Source organism: Euprymna scolopes, chromosome 27, assembly GCF_053919585.1.
Source record: "Euprymna scolopes isolate OS-2025 chromosome 27, ASM5391958v1, whole genome shotgun sequence".
NCBI lineage: Eukaryota > Metazoa > Mollusca > Cephalopoda > Sepiida > Sepiolidae > Euprymna > Euprymna scolopes.
Genome location: NC_136508.1, coordinates 78159272 through 78182606, shown reverse-complemented (window position 1 = coordinate 78182606; position 23335 = coordinate 78159272). Strand labels below are relative to the sequence as shown.

General features: G+C 32.0%; 1 protein-coding gene across 9 annotated transcripts in view; it reads right to left on the bottom strand.

Annotated features, from left to right (window-relative positions):
• Positions 1–23335, bottom strand: part of LOC145248926 (dual specificity tyrosine-phosphorylation-regulated kinase 1A-like) — a 443307-nt gene that overhangs the window by 202579 nt on the left and 217393 nt on the right. The window contains exon 1 of one of the 9 annotated variants that reach the window (XM_080110711.1): positions 5321–5396. The exons of the other annotated variants lie outside the window; for them this stretch is intronic. Coding sequence (XP_079966837.1) covers positions 5321–5381 — 61 coding nt within the window. The 5' untranslated portion in view covers positions 5382–5396. Of the gene's footprint in view, positions 1–5320; positions 5397–23335 lie in introns of those variants that run through there. 9 annotated transcript variants of the gene reach the window in all.

Sequence of the window (23335 nt, the reverse complement as noted above, 5' to 3'; positions counted from 1 at the left end):
ATTGAAATACATTCAGTTCACACCTTTAGCCCTGTATGAGCTGAGTTTTCTCATGTTACTGTGAAACTGAAGACATCGGTGGGTGATCAAACAGATGTAAAGTGTTATTTGAAATAACAATAAATGCTCTTAAAAACATAATTGAGCAGTATGGTCATTTCTTTTATATTAAAAAAAAATTTTTTTTAAATAAAAACATCACATTTACAAACAGAGCATCCCATAATAGTGATATGGTTTTTTTTTCTTGTCAGGTACCACTTCTTCTTGGCGTTTCTGAATTTTTGAGATGAATTTTTGTATTATTTGTATTATTTGGACTACTGTTCTCATGTTATTTTCAATGCTCCAACTGATGTAACCTCTGACTTTCCTCACATGTACCTTGTTGGACTCTAAAAATTGTTGAACTCCGAGATCTGCATGGACCCAATTATTTAATACACGGAGAGGTAGCATATCAATATGAAAAAAGTATCCTACAATAAGTGTTGATTTAAATGTTTTGTTTGGTGCATATATATGTGTGTGTGTGTGTGTGGAAAAATAAACTTTACTGAATCTGAACATTTGAACCAAGACAGCAGATTGTGCACACACAAACCTCTCAATATCCTTTTAAATAGAGCTTTGTAATAATAAGAAATCATTAAAAGATAAGTCGCTTGTAATCAGTGTGTGTGTGTGTGTGTGTGTGTTTGTGTGTATTATGATGGGACAATTCCAATATTTTCTCTGATTCCGATACAATTACTGATTCCGTGCTAAATTCCAGATTCTGATTCTTTATAAATCTCGTAATTTTTAACTATAAAGTTGCATCCCCCCCACCCCCACCCCGATTACCATAAAAAACATGTGATAAATGTGCAGATATTTTCTCAGACGTAAAAAAAAAACACTAATAGTTTTAAAATCAATGAATATTTATTTTATCATTACTACCAGCAGTGGAAGATTTTTCTTTAAACAGAAACAAATAAAAACTACAATTAAAGGATTCGTTTTTAGCATTGCATAAAAAAAAAATTTAAAAAAAGACAAATTTTCCAATTTCCTCAAAAGTTCTGATTTTTCCAGTTCCTGATTAATCGTCCCTAACACATATATGTTGAAACAACGAAAACGTGTAAAGTTAGATACTTTACAATTTTATTATAGCCATTGTTTAAACAAGGAATAAACATTAATTTTCATACTTATTGCATTTCATGTTCATATATTTCACGTGATGATTATAATAAAATTATCTAACTATACACTTTCATTATTTCTTACAATTATGTTCGATTTCAAATATCGAACATATCTATCATGATGCGATCTAATAAAAAAGTATCTATCTTCATATCACGAAGTATAAATTTATTTATACAAAAGTTATTGGTTACATATATGCATACACATTTCAATTGTAATTTTAAAAAAATCACATTTACTGAGAAAATTTTATTCCAAAAGAAATCACCATCGAAACATGCATGCACCTATCTAGCAAGTAGTGTTTATATAAATACATTTATACTATAATACTCCTCTACTTGCTATTGAACACTATTTTATAATATAAAAATGTTTCAACAGACCAACATCGAGAACTACATTATATATATATATATATATATATATATATATATATATAGTCACCCTGAACTGACCCCAATATATGAGGAGAGGGAAGAAAAACTCAAATAATAAGAACATTTAGAAACAAATCTTCCTACTTGGGAAAGTCTTTGAGCATCAGAATGGAGAGCGAAAATAATATTTTACATTTTAAATATTTTACAAACTTTCTGAAAAGGACGCTTTAAAAAACACAAGATCGTTCAGAACAGGTTAAACTATTTTGAAAAATAATTCAAAGATTTAAAAAAAAAAAAAAAAAAAAAAAAAAAAATGAATATGCCACATAATAAAACAAGTATAAAAAGATAATTGTTTGTGACCCCACACATTTAAATAAACATTTTTCTCTCATTGGAATCTCTCAACCCATTTTACATACACACACACATATATATATATATATATATATATATATACACACACACACTAGCAAGCAACCCCACGTTGACCAGTCATAAGATATGCATTTTTTTTTTCAAATTGTTTACTTCTTGTAAAAAAAAAAAAAAAAAAAAAAAAGAGATCAAAACCAAAAGGACGGAGAGTCCAGTATGATAACCATTAGTCCAGCATGACACGATCTTTAAAAGGTGTTTTCAAACTACTTGTTCTTAATATAACTAATCTGTAATGTGAACTATTCACACATGCACATTCAATTTTGACTTCTAAGCCCTTTTTTCCGGATAAAAAAAAGGATGAAAAAGTTTTTTTTTTTTTTACATGTCTAAATATTCTATATACCAAATTTCACGTTTGATCAAAAATTCATTGAGTATATAGGTTGAGAAGTGTCCTAACACACACATTCTCACTTTTAGATATATACCCACAAACATAAAGCATTCAGCAAATAAAATAATTATGAGCTGATAAATTGAATTTGTGTGTACATGAAAGAGAAAACAAGATAAAGATAATGTGTGTGAGGAGAGGTTAAATAAGTATCGATAGAGAAATAGAGATAGCAAAGGAAAGAATAAACATCTAAAACATACATTAATCTTTCATAAATGTATTATTTTTTCTTTTAAATCATAGAAAAAACAAACCGTAAACTACTTTTAGTATAAGAATGAAAGGAAATGAGCTCTGTCTATATAATGTATTCATAACGATCAGTTAAAGAATTCACAAATAAAATCAGTTTTGAAAAAATAAAATAAATAAAAAAAATAATACCAACTTTATGCCAGAATCGGAATTGGTAGACGACCACATGAAGAACGGGATATTAAAAGAATTCTTTTAGAAACACATGATTTCTGCAAAATGCGGGTGAGGTTAGTGAATGAGGGAGGGCAAATCTGAACGGAAGATGGAAATGGAGTTACCTCCCCATGTTGCTATTTTTTTTTTGGAATGAATAAAGATATTTTGATCAAGAAATTAAAATAAATGCATACATACATACATACATTTGTTTTTGAAATTTGATTTTAAAAATAAAAAATAAATAAATAAAATTAAAAAAAAAATAATTCTCCATCTCTTTTTCCCTAAACAAGGAAAAAAAAAAAATGAATTGTGCCGATCTGCCTCAAAAGAAAAAAAATGTCTTGTTCAAAGGGATTTACAAACTTCCCTCACTGTTTGTGGCATACTAAAAACTATGGCAATCATGTTCATCTCCAAATCTGTCTGGTTCCCTGACAAAAGGAAGGTGGACCTGTAAATTCACCCTTGTCCGTTTGTCTGTTCATACTTTTCTCAATAACTATGTAAATCTTTTTAAATTTTGCACAAACATTATAAGTAAAAAAGTAACATAACAGATTTTCTGGGAAAACTCCGGTGGCCCCCTATGGGTGCCTTTCGGGTTAATATGACTAAAATTGACACTTTTGTGCTTATTAAAAAAAACTGGGGGATGACAACAAATGCTGAACTTAGTCATCTTTTTTATACCTCCTTCACTGTGTACTCATGGGGGACCATGCATGCTTCACTTGTTTTATTCAACGTGTGTGATAGAATTGGACAATATTACAAATTTTCATGTCAGTATCTTATTTTTCTGAGGATACCGTTCTCGCTGTGTAAAGCTTAGTTTATAATTCAATTTCTCACTGAATTATGCCACTTATATATATTTACATTTTATTATTGGGGAAGTGGTATTTTCCACTGGAGAGACATGAATTTAACAACTGTCCTGTTTTTAAATCTCTGAAACAGCTACATGGTAAACAGTTGTTTTCTATGTATCAATTCAAGTTAAAGTTTTGTTTTGATCACTAATATAGTTGAATTCTCTTAATTGTGAATCTTCCAGTAGTAAATCAGCTTATGTAAATGTTAAGTCTGCGATATTTTGAACTTAGTATTGATAGGAATTTCAACTGCATAAAAAAATTATTTTAATGTACACACACACACACACACACACACACACACACACACACACACACACATGGGTGAAGGGAAAATTATTCCCAACCAGCATTTAGGTAGAGCGCTTTTCATTCAAAAGTATTATAAAAACAAATAATTAAAATCTAAAAATAAAAGAAGTGATACATTCAGTAATAGAACTTCAGGCTTCAAATGTTGCAGTCCTGGTTTTGAACCTAGCTAGGTATCACAGTCATGCAGAGTTGTATAACGAAACACGTGTCCATGAATATTCTTGAGTAGAGTTCTTGTAAAGAAATTGCTATTGTTAAAGGCATTTCTCATTGGCTATACACAATCTGAGTTCTCTGGCACTTGATTTTGTTTACATTCAAGTGTTTGATAAGAAGTTAGAAGCGCCGACAGTCTAGCTTCAATCCTGACTTGAGACACTTGCTAGTTTAGCCGCATTGAAGAGCCGTGATAAAAAGAAATAGTCTGTGTGTGTGTGTGTGTGTGTGTATAAGATTAAAAATCTTGTTGAAAATTTATTAAAATTTTCAATAAGACATTATAAACCTGTAATACAATTTTAATTATCTGATAAGGAGTTCAAATAAACAAGAAAAACTTTATTCCATGGAGTTTCGAAGAATGCAATTCTTCTCATCAGAGGGAAGAGGTTTGCAAAATATACAATAAATTTTGCAGGTCAATGCATTGAAGGAAACAAACAGTATAAAATTAATCACACTTGCATCAAATAAGTCTCATATATATATATAGATAGAGAGAGAGAGTAATCAAATCTGTATTCTAATAAGACAAAGAGATAAACAAGGAACAAACCAAGTCACACCTTTATCAAGGTTTCGTCTTTATGCAGAAGTCTTACAATAAAGACGAAACGTTGATGGATGTGTGACTTGGTCTGTTCATATATATATATATATATATATATATACATATATATATATATATATATATATATGAGATTATGACAATATGAATTTATCTCAGATTGATTCACTAATTTTAATTGAAAAAGACAAGCTCAACATTTTACAATTAGTATTTACAAACATATTTCAAAATTTTATATATGAAATTCAAATCTTCTAATCAATGGTTGGGTTACATAGAGACCCAGAGACAATTAGAGCTTAAAAATAATGAACAGAAACAACATAAACGAGGGATAATCGCACATGGAACAGGAGAATACAAGAGATAATCGTCAGTAGGAACAACTTTCCTGAGGGATGAAATTAGAATCACTGGTAGTATGGAACCAGACCCAACTATATGTCCAAGACAAATGTCCACAAACTAAATTTCACCAGTTGTATATACTCACAAGATTCGGTTGCCACCTGTGGTAGGTTAGCGGAACACCATAAACTAGTGATAAGGTCCATCGTGACTATTCGTTTAGATCCAAGCGTTTCTGGGTTCATTCCAATTTTGCTCGCTTTGGGAATGCCCCTGTCTCACTATCACTGCAAACAACACACAATTATTTGATTAATTTGGAATTCATTATTGAGACGAGTTATTTGTATTATTTATTCATTTATTACAGACTATTATCCTCCTCTAAGTTGTTGTTTCGCAACATTTCAGCCAACTATTCCTCTGGCCTTCGTCAGGTGGTTACCGCAACGGAATAGGAACTCCGAATCTCCTAACTGCATCCTCAGCAATTACTGCCTTCCATAGTTGTCGTCTCACCATGTTTTGGTCAACTAAGCCTCTGGCCAACTTTGAGTAAGATTGCATTTGCTATCTTCAGACAATGCTCACCTGGAGATTCAATGTCTCTATAAATTGTGCCCTTAATATATATATATATATATATATATATATATATATATATATATATATATATATATATATATTAGTGTTGGGACGATTAATCGTAATTCGGGAAAATCTGAAGATTTGGGGGTATCGGAATCCGTATCGGAAAAATTGATGCCTATTTTCTGATGCCAAAACAATTCTTTTGTCTTTTTTTAATTTGATTTTGTTTAAACCAAAATCTTCCATTACTGGTAATAATGATAGAATAAATATTAATTGATTTTAAATTACAAGTGAAGTTAAAATCGATAGATCATCCTGCACAAGTGTATTTTGATGTTTAGGAAAATATCTGCATGTTTAACATGTTTTTATGAAAATCGGTGGAAATAACAATTCTTTAGTTAAATAAGTAGAGATTTATAAAGAATCGGAATCGGTAATTGTATTGGAATCAGGAAAAATATTGAAATCGTCCCATCACTAATATATATATATAGAGAACGACAAAGGCACTGATGATGGATGACACACACTGGGAGTTTGTTTAAAGTGAAACTAGTTTGCACAGAGCAAGCCTCTCACTCTCATTCTGACCAGCTGGACTCAACAACAGAACAGGGTTGAGACACCTGGAAGCCAGGTGGGATGCAGGAGCTGCCGGAAGTGTCACCATCCTATCCTCCTATTCCCAAATGGTCACCCGTTTGGCACTAGCCAGGCTCGATACTGGCTAACTTTGGTGTGTGTGTGTGTACATACACACAACATTCCTATAAATTTGGGTTTTTTTTTGTCTATTGATATTCATATTAAAACCCTTTTTCTATTAATTTAAAAAGAAAATACAACTTTCTTATATATGGGTTGTGGAATTGCATTCACTAGCCAAAGATCTACCTAATTTGTATATTTTTTTAAACATTCATTTTACTTAATTTCCTATTAGTTACTGATAAAATACTAAATACAATTTACTTCTAAGTGACACTCTTCTGGAGGTTGGCGTTACATGGCAATACTACGAATACAATTACAAATTTCTTTAGACTTCTACCTGGTAATGGCTGACAGAATGAGAGTATATTACCCTTGTGGATAACATAAAAGGTTCCGTTCAAAATTCTGTACAACTCCGAGTTCGATAAGATACATCTTAAAAAGATTGGGAGTGACATCAGTCGTAATGTTGTGTCAATAACAAAGATGTGAACAGTAGTCCCAATGACCAAAATCATACAAAGATTTTTTTTTTAAAGTAAAATTAATTTTTATTCCAAGTTCAAGCCACCTTTTGTGTTAACATTCCAAACTTGGTATTGGCGGTTTCTGTATATCTGTGCTTTAAAATCTTTCCACTCCCATTCAACCTCTTTGTTTTGACTGACCACACCCCCATATATTGACCCACCCACTGTAGTTATACATGTTCACAATGGTTATAGTAGGTGAATGGGCACAACAGACAGTTCTAGCTGTAAAAGAAAAATCTCAGCTACCTCTCTTTAAAAAAAAAAAAAAAACTGATATGTTAAAACAATGGTTCCTAACCAGCGCGCCAAGGAATGATTATTGTGGTGTTGAGAAGAGATAATAGCTAGAAGCCATTAATTTCGGTTTGTTTAATAAAGATGTTTAATTTCTTCATCATGATGACACTGCTAAAAAATAAAAATAGAAAAAATTTTTTAAATCGTCAAATTTCTGAAATGTAAACGTTTTGTATATACTAATTGGTAAGCTTTTTTATGGTTTATATTAATGATTGGATGATTAATTGGAATATCAGGAGTTTTTCAAAGAACTGGGAATCCGCATCGGAACTAAATAATTCTGACAGGATTTCGATACCAAAACGATTCCTGAATACACAGGTTGTACAACAAAAAGTCTTTTATGTGATAGGTGTGAGGCAAAAATTCAATTCAATAGTGTGCCACCATGTAAAAAAAGAAAAAAAAAGGTTGGGAACTACTGTGTTAGATGAATGTAGCTCAATTGTTAGAGGACCGGTTAAAAACTTTTTTAAAAAATTTGAACATCTCTACATAAAAGTGTATACTTAAAAGAAAAAACTCCAATAGAATTTTTAAAAGGTAGTTTGTATTATTTTGATTATTCGAATTACTGTTCTCATCTCTAGTGCTATTTGCACCTTTTAGTCAATGTAACCTCCAACATTCTTCCAATGTATCTTGTTAAAATGGGAAATCTGTACGTAATTTCAAATGGAACCTTTGTTTAATTCACGGGAGTAGCATGCTCCAGTTCCATTAACCATGACTGGGTAGAAGTCCTAAATAATTTGCAATAGTATTTTTTTTTTTTTTTTTTTTTTTTTTTGAGTGTCATTTGTACTGAGAGTTGCATTTTCAACCCCTAGAAGAGCATAACTTACAACTGAATTTTACCAAGTACTTTATCCATTGTGCCATGAATGCAATCAAAATTCCGTGCCGATTCCATAGTTTGACAGAAAGATTCCTAATTTTGACAAGTATTTAATAACACTAAAGGATGAGAATAATAATCTGAATAATCCAAATAAGTTTTTTTTTCAACATATATATTACGACATACAAACGTATCTATTCAAACACATGGTTGAAAACGAAACAACCCATGTTAGTTTTCTGATGATTGAATAGACTTCGATTTTGTATACCTTAAGAAATTTCCTCCCCCGCAAAAAAAAAAAAAAAAAAAAAAAAAAAAAAATTCATGTAAACTTTTGTAGTTATCACTAAGCTTATATCAATTACATTAGAATCTCTACATACAAAAAACTCTGCTTACAAAATTTGCAGCTAACAAAATGTGATGTGAAATTTTTTTTGTCCCTGCATATGGAAAAAAATTTTTTCAGGATATGAAAGATATGAGTGACAGAAAGAGTATTTTTCAGGACACCAATTTTTTCGGAAATCTTTAAAATCAGTATTTTATTAGATTTAAGCATTTTTTTTTGTAATTTTCTGGAAATATTTGTGTTGATTTTTATTTAGAAAATAGTTTTTACTTGAATTTATTTATTTTTTACTTACCCTCCCCCATTAATAAAAATTATTTAAAATATTGAAAAATTAATGTATGCATTACAAGTTTTACCATATTTGAAGAATACAAATTAAGAAAAGTTTTGTTTGAATTCTTATACATCCTCTGAAATGTTTGGAAACTGTAGGGAAGTTTGTTATTTTTCTCAGAAATCGGAAATTCGTTGCAACACTAAATAAACCATTTCACTTTGAATCCTTTTTTTTTTCCGAGCTCCTACATCCCTAAAGATTTTATTGAGGTCATGAGGAGTAACACTTAAAATAATGATTTTTAAAAATGGTCATATATCTCAATCATTTTTATTAAATAGAATTTTATATTTGAATGTCAAAGAAAAGTAAATGATGGTATTAATGGTTAGATTGGGCATTATTTGGCTCTTATTTCATTCTGGGTTTACCCTTTTAAAGAGTGTTTTCACAGGGCTTGCACGAATTAGGCAATTTAAATGTAAAAAGCCTTTTTTTCTGAATATCCTGTTCGAATTTGCTCCATGTAAAGTCTCTTTAGAAATGTTTATGTGTATATATTTGTAATATATTTACAGACTTGTCATAAATTATCCTTATTAAGTAATCAAACTTTGATTTCATTCATCATTTTCAATACTCTCATAGTATTCTTCATCATTTAACTGTCTATCCATCACATAAACACTTATCCTCACGTGGCTTTTGAGTGTGATAAGTGATAACAGTGTGTGCATATGTGTGTAAATATATATATATATATATATATATATATATATAAATATTTTTATACCTACTGACTCTACTGTTCCATGCTTACGCAATCATCAGTGTACGAAGTGACAATTACTGCCAGTTGGGAGATTCAAAACGTCAAAATATCGACCTTGACTCCATAGGCTAGCAATTTATCTCTAGGCTACCAGCGATTAACACAGGAGTTGAAATTGAGTACCTGTAAATGCCAAGCCAGCATGCATAAACAGTAAATGACAGGAACTTGGAATATTGTGTTTTTTGTGCTTAAAAGAGAGACAGAAAAAAAATAAAACATTGAAGTTGTGAGTGAATTGAATATTTAGTTTCAGAGATAAACAATGCAATCTGAGACTAGCAACCCTAGACTCATTTTACCCTCATTTGGGCTTTTTAGTAACAGATTGGTACCAATATGACCATTGATGTATGTTAGGGACAACCATTGTAATCTGAGCATGAATGGATAATATGCATTGTGTTTGTATTGTTTCCTTAGGAAGCTTGCTTCCACCATCTTTAGGTATGAAGAAACTACATTGGCTTTATGTCTTCATTCCAGAGAAGTCATACATAGTAATATAGGACACATACTGAGTTTAGAGTTCTGGGTTTCGATGTGTTCTACTGAAGAGTGGAAAATAACATAACCCTGAGTCTAGGGCTGTTGTAGTTGTGTCGTTTGTATCTAATTGTGGAAATAAACACACACACACTAGCTGGACACCTGACGTTGCCCGGTCATACAATGTTTTAACATATCTTAATTTATGCAGATTGCATATTTATTATAGAATCAATCCTCTATTGAATATTATATATTATGAGGAATAATTTGCCTGGTGGACTAATTCACAAAAAAATAAATAAATAAAAAAAATAGAAAAATTAAATAAAATAATGATAACGTCGTTCATCAAATTCCATCTGTTTGTTTACAATATCACATCAGCTGATATTTGGGCTTGATGATCTTAAAAATAGTTTTTCTTCTCTTATAGATAAAAAAAATTTTTTACAGGGGGAATATTTTACATTAAACCGGCTAAGGTTACACTAGTGTAACGTAAAATATTCCCCTGTAAAAATTTTTATCTATAAAAGAAGAAAAACTATTTTTAAGATCCGAGTTTTTCAATTTTCAATATTTATTGGATGAATTTCTGTACAAAACATACCTAAGAACACTGTCAAAAATATGAATTATATTTGTAAACGATAGACTCGGGGGTTTCAGAATATATGAGGCAGGAACTCGCTCACGGGGGGGGGGGGGGTTTAGTTTTCCAGCGGTTAAGTAACCAATGAAATTTAACGAGGTTAATGCAAGAGTGCTCAATACCGAAATAGAGCAGGGTATACTCTATTTGTTTTTACATAAGCAGCAATATGTTGCTACAGTTATGAGTATGTTTCGGTCAGCTAGTTACCAGTAACTAGAGACATCTTCAGGCAATCCAGCTTATACCAAAGCAAAGTTTGCTTTTGTATAAGCTGTATCACCTGAAAAGGTCTCTAGTTACTGGTAACTAGCTGACTGAAACATACTCATAACTGTAGCAACATATTGCTGCTTATGTAAAAACAAATAAAGAGTGTGTGTATATATATATATATATATATATATATATATATATATATATATATATATTAGAGTTGGGATGATTAATCAGAATCTGGAATCGGAAAAATCTAGAGTTTTGGGGGTATTGGAAAAATTAGTATTTATTTTCTGGTACCAAAATGATTCCTTGAATTATCTCCTTTTTTATTTGATTTAGCAGCTGCTAGTAATAATTATAACACTAAATATTTATTGATTTTAAACTACCAGTCAAACTAAAATCTATAGATCATCCCCACGTTTCACATTTAAGAAAATATCTGCACACGTAACATGTGTTTTTACGGTAACCAGAAAAAATAACTTTATAGTAAATATTGAGAGATTTATAAAGAATCAGAATCGGTAAAAATATTGGAATCGTCCCATCACTAATATATATATATATATATAGATAAGTTTCCAGTCATGTCACATTGAAACCTTGATTAAGTTAAGTAACATTGAGTCTGATCAATGAGATGGGAGAGTAGATTTCCAAATATTTGGTGCTGTATGTTCAACAGAGAAAATACCTGAAAGTCACATTCTCTAATATATGTTAGAAAGGTATGAATAGTGATCTCCTCCTCCTATTGAATGAAGTAGTAGAATAAATTATGCTCAAATCTCGATAGGGCAACCAGTATAGGAGAAGGAAACACTAAAATAGCACAGATTCATCTTTATGTATGATTGCACTGCCTTCAATAGTTTGGTATTTTTCCTTGCCTTTAGAATTAAGCAATATCAGGTCAAAAGAAGTGCAGTTTGCAAACATCCACTGGTATAGACTCGTTGTGCAGACATCATCGTCAGAGATTATTTAGTACAATAAATGATATGTCTAATTGTGTAAAACTAGATTACATATACATCGGACAGTTTATAAATAAAACTTGGCTGAGAAGCAACCTAAGTGCAGTGGAGGACACTTGACCACCTGAAAATGAGAATAGGGCGATCGAAAGCTTTAACGACCAAATGTGGCTACGAAATTGCACAAACCTTCTGCAAAAAATGGAGTGGTGGATTATATTACACAGCATTGCCTTGTCTAACTTATCGCAAAATACAATAATAATGCAAAGGACTACGTCAAGCGGAAGAAACTTGTACGAGCGCAAGCTTTCAAGCGGAAGAAACTTGTACGAGCGCAAGCTTTCAAAATATTAAGAAAAAAAAAGCTATGCATGCAAGGTCCCCCTCTACAAGGTAAAAATTTACTTTTACCATGACTAATGTTTGTGCCAAATTAAAAATATTCAAGGTGTGGTGATTGAGAAAAGTGCAAACAAATGACTGGACAAGCTATTTTGAGGCAATTTTACCCCTATGAGGACAACCAGAGTTATCCCAGAAAATCCGTTCTGGCAAAAAAATGTACTTTCACCATGACTAAATGTGTGAAAAATTATATTAAAAAAAAAAAAAAAAAATCAAGGAGCGGTTATTGAGAAAAGTGCAAACAAATGAACAGGAGCGAATTAACAGGTCCAACCCCTCTTTTGTTGGGGGAGGGGGACAAAAAAAAAAAAAGATAATTCAAATATTTCAATTATTGAATTTTCTTCAATGGCTCATATAACATACATGTTCTGAAGGATTGATGCTGTTTCAGAATGTTTTCTTCTCATACTGGTTGTCCTATCAAGACTCGAGTCCAATTTATTCTACTATTTCACACCAAGAAAGAACGTTACTTGAGAGGCATTTCCTCTTTCAAACATAAGACACCAAATATTTGAAAATATACTCACCCATCTAACATGACTAGACTCAATATTGTATTCCTGTGCTAGTTTTACAAGTACTTAGAATGGAATGTGCTCCAATGAACTCATAGCACTTGTACCCTTTCGACATAACATACTCTCGACTAACCCAAGTATCAAAATCCCACACCTTCATTTTTTGATGTCTCTTGATGTCAGAAAATAGCTTTAATAGCTTCTTCCCTCAGACTTGTAGATTTTGGAATTCCCTCCGTTTCCTGACTGTAAAACCTGCGAAAGTTTAAATATAATATCAGGCTATTCGCTGCTATGATCCCAAATAGTAGTTCCTTATATTCCAAGTGCCTTGTTTGGGGGGGGGGGGGGGAAAAACAAAAACAAAAACAAAAAAAAAACAAAGAAAAAAAAAACAAGTTGGTTGTTGGTTGCTTTTTGTTTTACGGCATATCAACCCTTTTCAGATTATTTAATGCCGAATCCAGTGATTCGGAAATTTTTTTTTTAATAGAATGTTTTTGTTTTCAAGTTAGTTGCTATTTAACCCATAGTTGGGACCTTAACAGGTACTATCACTCCGGGTCAGAGTGGACCTGGGAGCAAGGCAATTAAGGGGTTGCTAGACACTACCCAAAGCCCGCAAGCTGGGGCCTCACCATCGGATATAGTTTAAGGTCATATCCAGGACCACAAGAAAACAATGATTGACATACCATGAGAGGTGTGTAAGTATGCCTATAAATATTTTTGTCTGATCACTACCAAATATTATGTAACCGGTGCTAATGAATCGCGAATTGGACAAGAACTGGTGGTAATGGCATTAAACACTAATCATAATCTGAGTGCTGCATGTTCAATCCAAGTACTAAGTAGATTTCATTTCATTACTACCCCCCCCCCTAAAAAAAACAAAAGAAACACTTAACATCAGAAGAATTATTTACCTAATAAATACAAATGTTACTCCTTTTTTTTTTTTTTTTTTTTTTTTCAATGCTTGAGGTAAAAACATAATATTTCTCGATTTTTTTTTTTTTTTATGGAACCGGTATTCTAGAAGATGTATATAGTTTAAAGATAGCTAATTTAAAATGAATTCATAGTAATTCACTTTCTAAATTAACTAAAAAGGTAGAAAGCAGGATAAAAGTGCTCAATACTTTAGTAGAGCTGAATATGTTTTATTTTATAGCCTCACTATATATATTTTTATAATTCTCCTAGATAAAGATTTGTTTTTTTAGTTTTTCAATGAGAATTCTAGGTTCACTTGCAAGAAAATAAAAGCTCACTAATATATATATTTTTTACTTCAGTCAAAATTCTCAGAAATCAAGGGGGCCCCCTTCCTGAGGCTAACACTTGATCTCTATGAAATACATAGATATTTGAATAATCCAGTAAAGTTCTCCTTTATCTACCAAACACAGAGTTAGTAAAGAAGTTTGGAACATAATTTTCCTCTCCACAATTGACCACTTAAATAAGTTATAATATATCTTTCCTGTGGTTTCTTGGTCTTGCTGGATTCCAGGACAAGAATTCATCTAGTCTGGTGAAGTATCCAACTTCATGCTGTTATTTGAAATAAAATCAATTGAAGAACATGTACTATTTCTCGTAAAAACCAGTGATGGGTAGCCATACTGCACAGATCTTATTTGGGCCACGAATACGAAATGTGATTTTGAATATTTCGTCAGGATTTACTTATTAGGGAAAAGTATCCTCATGCCAGGTTGTCCTGACAAACCCCTGTACAGATAGACCTTAGACACTCGTGGAGGATAGTGTCTAGTAAGCATTCAAGTTCATGTTTCTGAATTTTTAAGATGAGGATTGATTATTCAGATTTGGATTCATCGAACTACTGTTCTCATCTTGAGTGTCATTTTCACGTTTCGGTCGATGTAGCCTCAGACCTTCAGGTGTATCTTGTTGAAATCTGGAATGTGTCTGTTTAACTCAGAATCTGAACGGAACCCTTTATCTACTTCATGGGGATAACATGCTTTTGTTCCATCAGCCATGGTGAAGTAAATAAAGGGTTCTGTTCAAAATTCTGTCAAATTCTCGAGTTAAACACTAATAACATTCCAGATACACCTGAAGAAGGTCGGAGGTTACATCGACCAGAACATTGTGAAAATGACACTCAAGATGAGAACAGTATTCCAATGAATGAATATATATATATATATATATATATATATATATATATATATATATATATACGCAGGTGTGATTATTAAATTTTTTAGAGAAATGTTTGCTATTCAATTTTATGTTTAATAATTCCATCACTTACTGAAAATTCCAAAAGGCATCTGTAAACAGGATTTTTTCCTAAAGGCAAGTTCAAAAATCAATTATGTAGGGAGTGGGGATTTTACGTTAAACTTAGATTACCGCCCCCCTCCGAAAAAAAAAAAAAAAAACGCTATTTGTGGTTAACCAGGTTACATCTGATAAAAAATTAAAAGGAGGAATGAGTAGATTGATAACACCAGAGTTAGTACTTATAGGCATTAGAGCGCGTGTGTGTTGAAAAAATTACACAATACCATTAAGTCTACTTAGTAGATGGAAAACAAATGTGTTCATTTAAACGAAACCACCTACTCATACCTACCAATAATAACCGGGGGGGGGGGGAAATATTTTAACTTAGAAAGAGAGAGTGAGATTGAGAGAAAAAAATATTTAAAAAAAAAAAAAAAAAAAAAAAAAATTACCTCTGTAATTAAGTTATACTGGCAGAGGAGGGTACACTATCTACCAGGGTGGGGGTAGAGCACCGTGTCCCATTATAGTTCTGTCGTTTTAACATTTTCTGAGAACAGGTATGATTCGAACCATTACCTAAAGAACTATAGTTGAAATAAAGTGAACTAGATTGCCAACTTTGGTAGTCTATGAAAATTTTGAAATAAGACCTGTGATAGAGTGGATACTGTACATGTATACAACCATTATTTTTGCCTAGTGGAAAGAGTGGAGATTGCTCTTGATGCGTGATCCAATATCAAATTTATCTATGGGGGCATTTTCAAAGGAAGATTCCACCATATAAACATGAAATAGGCTTTGAGTTCATCAAGTTCTTCAGAAATGTGAAAGACAGTATGACACTTCACGCACCGGTTCCTATTAGATCACAAAAGTTAAGAGACGTTTAACCTGGTCAGTACTAAAATGGGTAACCAGTTGGGAATACCAGGTGCTGTATATGGGAGATTTCTCTTAGCATAGATACCAGTAGTTTGGGGATTCTGCCTCATTGTAATCTAGCAGCACTAATTTAGGGGATTACACAACTCTTTGTCACTCAAGACTGACCAGAGATGTCATTGAGACCTCTGGTCAGTCTTGTGTGACAAAGATATATATACTATCAGATGTATCCGGCGTTGTCCTGTTTAAAACGTAATGTTAAATTCTTTAAAACAAAAGAAAAAAAAAAAGGAAAGAAACAGACGTGCATGCGAGTATTGTTTTTCTAAACAGTTCACTTTTTCTAAAATAAAAAGATATACTCTGAGATCAAAACCAAAATCTGAAGAGTCAAGTACGATAACCATTAAGCCAGCTTGACACGTCTTTAAAAAGAGTCTTCAAACCTACTTATTCTTAACCTAAGTAATCCATCATGTGAACGATTCATGCATGTGTATATATGAAACAGTTGAAAAACAGATAAAAACACCGTTTTATTATTGCTTAGACAACCAAAGTAGAGATTTTGATTTTCTATGAGCATCATAAGAGCATCAGAAGGAAAGGCAAAAATTGCGTCCAAAATCAGCAGAAAAATTGATGTTTCTAAGATTGAAGACATTAAGGCAGTAAACATCACTTTCTAACTTAATCTATATATCTATAAAAGTGAAAGTTTCTGTCTGTCTGTATGTGTACATTTCCCGACACAATAATTGTCAAATTTTCAGTTTACAGATTCCAAATTTGACATACAGGGTATTGAGATTTGGGGAAAATCTTTGTAATCCATTTTCGGGCAGAAATTTGGCTGTTAAGGGGTCAAAGTTCAACGATTTGACCTTTGAGAACTCTATCAAACTCCTCCGACAATTTTGGGTATAAACACTTGAAATTTTAGATATAGGTTTCTTGGACATGGATCGAACTTAATAACTTGATTTGAGCCCAAAACAATAAATGTTAAGGAGTCATAATAGGGGTCAAAGTTAAAATTTTTTTTACCTCTGCAGTCTCTACCAAATTACTCAGACAATTTCTGGTCTAAACATTTGAAATTTTACATAAAGGGTAATCAGAGATAGGGAAAGCTTTTTAATCGGTTTGGGTCGAAAATTTGAGCTACCAATATATAAATGTATGTATGTATGTATGCAGGTCTGCCTAAAACTTTCAACAAAGGCGACGGATTTTTACAAGATCAGTATCGTTTTGAATCTCGACCCTTCAGACGACAAATACCGAAAAATTCACTAAAAACATTAATTTCTTCACCCTCAACTAGGCACTTTTCTGCAGGGAGGAGTCGCTTTTTTTTCACCGATATTTTCGAAAGTCATCCCCTCTTTTCGATTGTCTAGCATTAATTTAAACCTACGTCACTTCCGATTTGGCAGTCGTCGTAACAGCAAAGAAGTCACTTTTTCCCACCCTCGTTCTTTTCCTCCTTCGTGGTATGGGTTCGAGCCTGCTTTCCTACTACCATTTTTTTTCTCCTTTTTTTTTTTTTTGCTCAACACACACCTCCAAACACCCAGGCAACGCCGGGCACCCATGCTAGTATAAAAAAAAAAAAAAAAAAAAAAAAAACGCATGAAAGTCATCAAATCAATTTCTATTTTTACACCCCTGAAGAAGTTCCTAACTGTATAGAGACATAAACTGGATACACCCAACTTCAACCTCACATTCTTTTGAATGTTGCAGGATTGGTCTCCTTGCTGCTTCGATTGCTGGAAGACCTGGGTAGAAAGTACCACTCAAGAATCTGTTCAGCCTGACAGGTGCGGGGCCAGGAACTGGCCCAGTACCTGTGGACTGAGGTCCACCCTCTCAGGCCCTGCTACCCAGCTTTCGGGCAGGGCAAGTTTATTGCTTGTTGCCTGACGCGCCCTTTCTAAGGAATGCCGATGGGTATGGCCAGGCAATTTTTGATAAGACATCCCCACTGGACATCCCTACTTTCTGACCTTGTGTCACACCTTGCTGAGAAGGGCAGCAAGTCAATATCTATAACCTACGTCACGGGATATTTTACAGTTATTTATCTGATACTGCATTACGAAATTAATAGAGTAACTCTATTCTTACATTTTAGTAAAATTCCTCAAATGTAAGAACAGGGGAAGGAGGAGAAAGAGATAAACTACTTATTTACCCCCCCCCCAAACACAAACACACACACACACACACACACACAAGATCAGTTTCAAATTTGAGGAAAAGCCAGCTCTTAAGAAGAAGGGGGGGGGGACATGCATTCTAGATTTAGACAAAAATTAAAAGCTGCTGCCAACTCAACAGATACTACACTTTGCTTCTAAGCAAGAATCCTGGTAACTATGTGGATGGAAACTAAGAGAATGAAAAGGAAATCAAAGGGAGACCAAGAAAAAGTGATATTAAACTTATCTTGTGTGGAGCGATAGAAGAGGGTCGGCTCAACAGATATTTGAGAAAAAGTTTATTGTTTATTCAATCTAAATCCATGTGAAAACATGAGTTTAGAATAAATATTTTCACGAATTTTCAGTTGGAAATGGTTTAAAAATCTCTCGGTCAAATGAAGTTCATTGAGAGAAAAGATCACATTATGGTTAAGTGGTTTCACATTGTTATGTCTTAATTCGTACCTGATTGCAAATATTTACTGGACTAAGATCAAGGTGCAATATCTTTTTTCTTTTTTTTTTTTTTAAGAAAAGGGTTGAGATGTTACCAACCTATTTTTTTTTTTTTTTTTTTTTTTTTTTTGTGGGGAGAGAGGAATCTCACGCCAAAGAAATACACACTTATATAAAATTCGGTTTTTGTCCAGAATTCCTCCTATAAAAAAAATCTGTAGATGCACGAACCCGTGACGAAACGAAAATATATTCCACAAATTACTTAAATTAATCAAGTACTTTTCATTTTTTATAAAGAAAATCATTTTAGTGATTAATGACAATTCGTGGGCATTACAACACAAAACACAACTCTTGCAAGTTTGAATTTATCGAGTTATCTCCTTTTTTAAGATTGTTTATTAGATGGGCAAGACAGCCGCTCTTCTGTTCCTTATAAAATTTGATTTTCTTATTTAAAAAAATAAAATTACTTGATCAGTTTACGTGAGTTTTGGAATATGATAAGTTTTGTTTCGTCATGAATACAAATTTTTCTTCACTTTTATTTCTTAATATAGGGGGAATTCTGGGTTACACACACACACACACACACACAGGGTTGGGAGGTTGTTACTAACCTATTTATTTGAAGGAGAAAAGAGGGGGGGAGGTTTGTGCCATTTCTTTTTAATGCCAAGGAAATACATACATACTTACACATTCCAAATATTCAGAATAGTTTAGTAGGGTACGCCATATAGTAAATGTGGTATTATGGCGACAATGTGAAAGTGACAGACGAATAGTGAAAAATGAATGCTACAATGCTTGATCGAATGGGGTCAAAATGCGCCTAGTTAAGAGGAGGATAGAGGATAACCAACAACCTACTCCACACATTTTTAATGGCCTTGTGTCTAATTTGTAAATGGAATTGATTTCTATAACTAATAATCTGTTCTGTCTGGGGATATTTATTTGCCCAAGCATCAGAAAGGGGTCGTCTGATGCGGCCTCATCCTCGTTATTTTTGACACCAAGTGACTATTTTTGTGCGCACATGTTTGTGGAGACGGAGGGGAGCCCGAATTCCAACTATAAACTGACACTCTCTTCGCGTCAACCTTGCTTTGTGCTGGAAAGTAAATAATCAAACGGTAATTGGATCAGTTTTAAGTTGACCAGTATGAAACAAATCAGTTCTGTAATTTTCTTTAGATTAAAATATAGGTCATTTTTCAGATCAGCTAACAAAGCAAAAAGGGGCGAAAATAAATAAATAAATAACTACAGTTACTTTTCTACATACTTGAATAATAAGAGTGTGTTTTAACTTATTTTAAGGTGTTTTTAGTTATATAAAAAAAGGTACTGTAGAACCTGTCGAGTTAGTACGAAAAACAAAATGGTCTCATTCGAGCATTGATAATAGGTCAAAAATCGAAAATTAAAAATACTGATAGAAACATATCCAATAAATGTCACTAATCGTGACAAAATGTAATTTTCTACCAGCATTTTATTCTCAATTTTTGAGAAATTATCGATTGTGAACATCATTTTGTTTTTTTGTTCAATTCGACAAGATTTACACTACATTTTTTAAAGATATAAACAAAACAAAACAAAAAACACGTTAAAATAAGTTAACACACAATTTATCTAGGTAAGTAGAAAAGTAACTTAGCTTGCCGTTGGTTGTGCATTCATTTATATTCTTTCATCCTTTTTTTAGTTTTGTTAGCTAATCTGAAAAATCACACTAAAAAAAATAATCTTAAACCTATAATGGCGCATGGTCAATCGAATTTTACGTTTGTTTAACATGACAATTTTCACGAATGAACTTTCTAAAAAAACAAACAAAAAAAAAAAAACAATGAATAAATAAAAATAAATTTTTTTAAAACTCCTTGGCATATAGGCAAAGATCACAATGTAGTATCTGTTCTGTGCTACAGACACTTCATCTTTTCTGTCCTCGTTCAGTGGAGACCCTTCATGACGGAGACAAAATTTGCTTTTTTTTTTTATCCAGAGTGCTCCTTTTTGGGGGAGCTGTTTTTCCTTACATTATAAACAGACCTTTTTTACTAACTACCCTCGTGGGGAGGAAAGTAAATAAGAACATCATATGTTTAATGTCTATTTTACATGCTGACATGCATTGGACGGCTTTAACTACTTCATTCGACATTTGACAATCCGCGCAGATTTTTACGTCATCATGAACAAACCAACTAGCATTGTTTTTTTTTTTTTACAGCAGATGGAAAAAAAAAAAAAAAAAAAAAAAAAAAAAAAAACAAGGGATGGGGTGAAAAAATAAATATACAACAATAATGTTACCAAAGGAAAGATAAGGTACTCTTCTCCCTATCTGAACATGTTTTAAGAGTTATAATTTATTTTAATACGTTTTTATTTATTTATTTATTTATTATTTTTTTTTACTTAATGTAAAATTTGTCGAACATAGCTAAAAAAAAAGAAGTGCTAGTGCACTTATTCCGCGCTATTTTTAAATAATATTTTCAAGTTTAAATAAAATTTTTGTAATATTTTTATTAAATTATAAGGTTAAAGTACAGAATAGGTACAAACCACCCTCCCCAAGTTAAGAATGGCTTTCTAAATGTTATTTCAGCACAGATCAATAAATGCAACAGAAAACAAAAAATAAAATAAATAAACAAATAAATAAATAAATAAATAAAATAGCGGTTTCATTAAAACCATTTTCTACTCTCTATAATCGTTCAAAAATCAAAAATTGAACAAAATACTGGTAGGAACCTCATCCACCGTGAGAAAATTAATGGTTCTGCCAGTATTCGTAATTTTCGATTTTTGAGCGATTATCAAGAGTCCAAGATTTATTTAATTCTAAATCAGACATGACACTAGTTTTGTCTCAAAGTAAATAAACGCTTCAAAATAAGTTAAAACGTACACAAAATATCCAGGTAGGTAGAAGAGCAGCAATTTATTGTGCTGTATATTTTTTCACTCCTGTGAGTGACGATGGCATTTAAGTGTACACATACTCATTGTTTTTCTCTTCCTTCTTATGCTATTCTTTCTTCTTTGACACTAGCTACATTAACTAACTCGGTGATCAAACATTTGCCTCATATTATGAATTGATGAAGTAATTAAATATAAATGTTATTTTTCTATGCTTATACTCCCACTGTCAGTGCTGATGTATTATTAGATTGGTCTCGTGTTTAAGATGGAGAGAGAAAATATACGTTACTAGCAGATGGTGTGTATTAGTAGAGTGTACAATACACCGACAGATTGCGTTTAAATTTATGTCAGCCAGCGTTATTATTATACTAGATGTATCTAGCCGGCGTTGCCCTGGAGTCTTTACTTTCATTTTAATTTCAGTTTCCAGTGGTTGTGCAGAATACGAGCATTTAAAAAAAAGAAAAAAATTTATTTAAATAGGATTTAAAATTCAAGTTTTACGGGATTTTTGTTTATTAAAATAAAAAGGTGGAAATACAGAATAGTTACAAAACGTTACTCCCTATCCATGTTAAAAATAGGCTTCTAAACAATAACATTATTTCAGCACGATCCGTAACATAAGTACCCAGTTTTCTTTACCAAATTATTTTAAATAAAATTCAACCAAATTAAAACTAACTTTGTTGAGGTATATAATGTTTTAACTTCGAAAAAACATTTTCTTTGATGCATGAAAATTTGCTAAGAATTTTAAAACAAGTTTAAACGACTTTACATTCGACAGATTAAATGTTTCTCCTTTCAAATGTTTCTAGTATTAACAAAAATTAAAATGGCTGACTTATTTACAGTATCGCGACACCGAAGCCCCTTTAAACTAAGAGAAAGCTTGAACGTTTTTAGAAGGAAAAATATCAAATATAGGTTCGTTTGTTAATGCATCATCACAATATTTCAGGACTGTTAAGTTTTATTGGGAGGGGGGGGGGTAATTGAAAAAGTACTTAACTAAAGGGGGAAAATGTATTTAGAAATCGATTTGGCAATACAATCGATCCGCCGCTATCTTACGAAATGTTGACATTAAAATCACATTAAAATATATTTCAATTTTTATTTTTAACTACTAAATGCATAAATAAACCTTATTTATTGAGCATAATACGGTACCTTAACTTTCAAACACGTCGTTAGATGGCGCCTGCATTTCTCAATTCAAGTATGGAAGCACAAAATGGAAACAATACCTCAGCTTTCCTCCAAAACTGCTTATTACTCATTCTTTATCGCATTTTTTTTTTTTTAATAAATATATATTTTGGTAAATTATTTAGATCTTTAAAAAATATATTTACAAAAATAGAAAAAAAACAAAAAAAACAAACAAAAACAATGAAGTTCGTTTCATTTATCTAGATATTTTGGAAATATATTTATAGAAGTGTGAAATATTGTTGTGAATTATAATACAATAATTCGTAAACTTTTTATGAATTAATGTCTACTTTTTTAAAATAGATTACGGTTTTATTTTTCATTTTTCAAATATAGATACGTTTTTTTTTTAAGTTCGTTATGTTTCTGTAAATAAATATTTTTAAAATATCTAATTAGTTTGTAAAAAATAAAGAAAAATTGTTT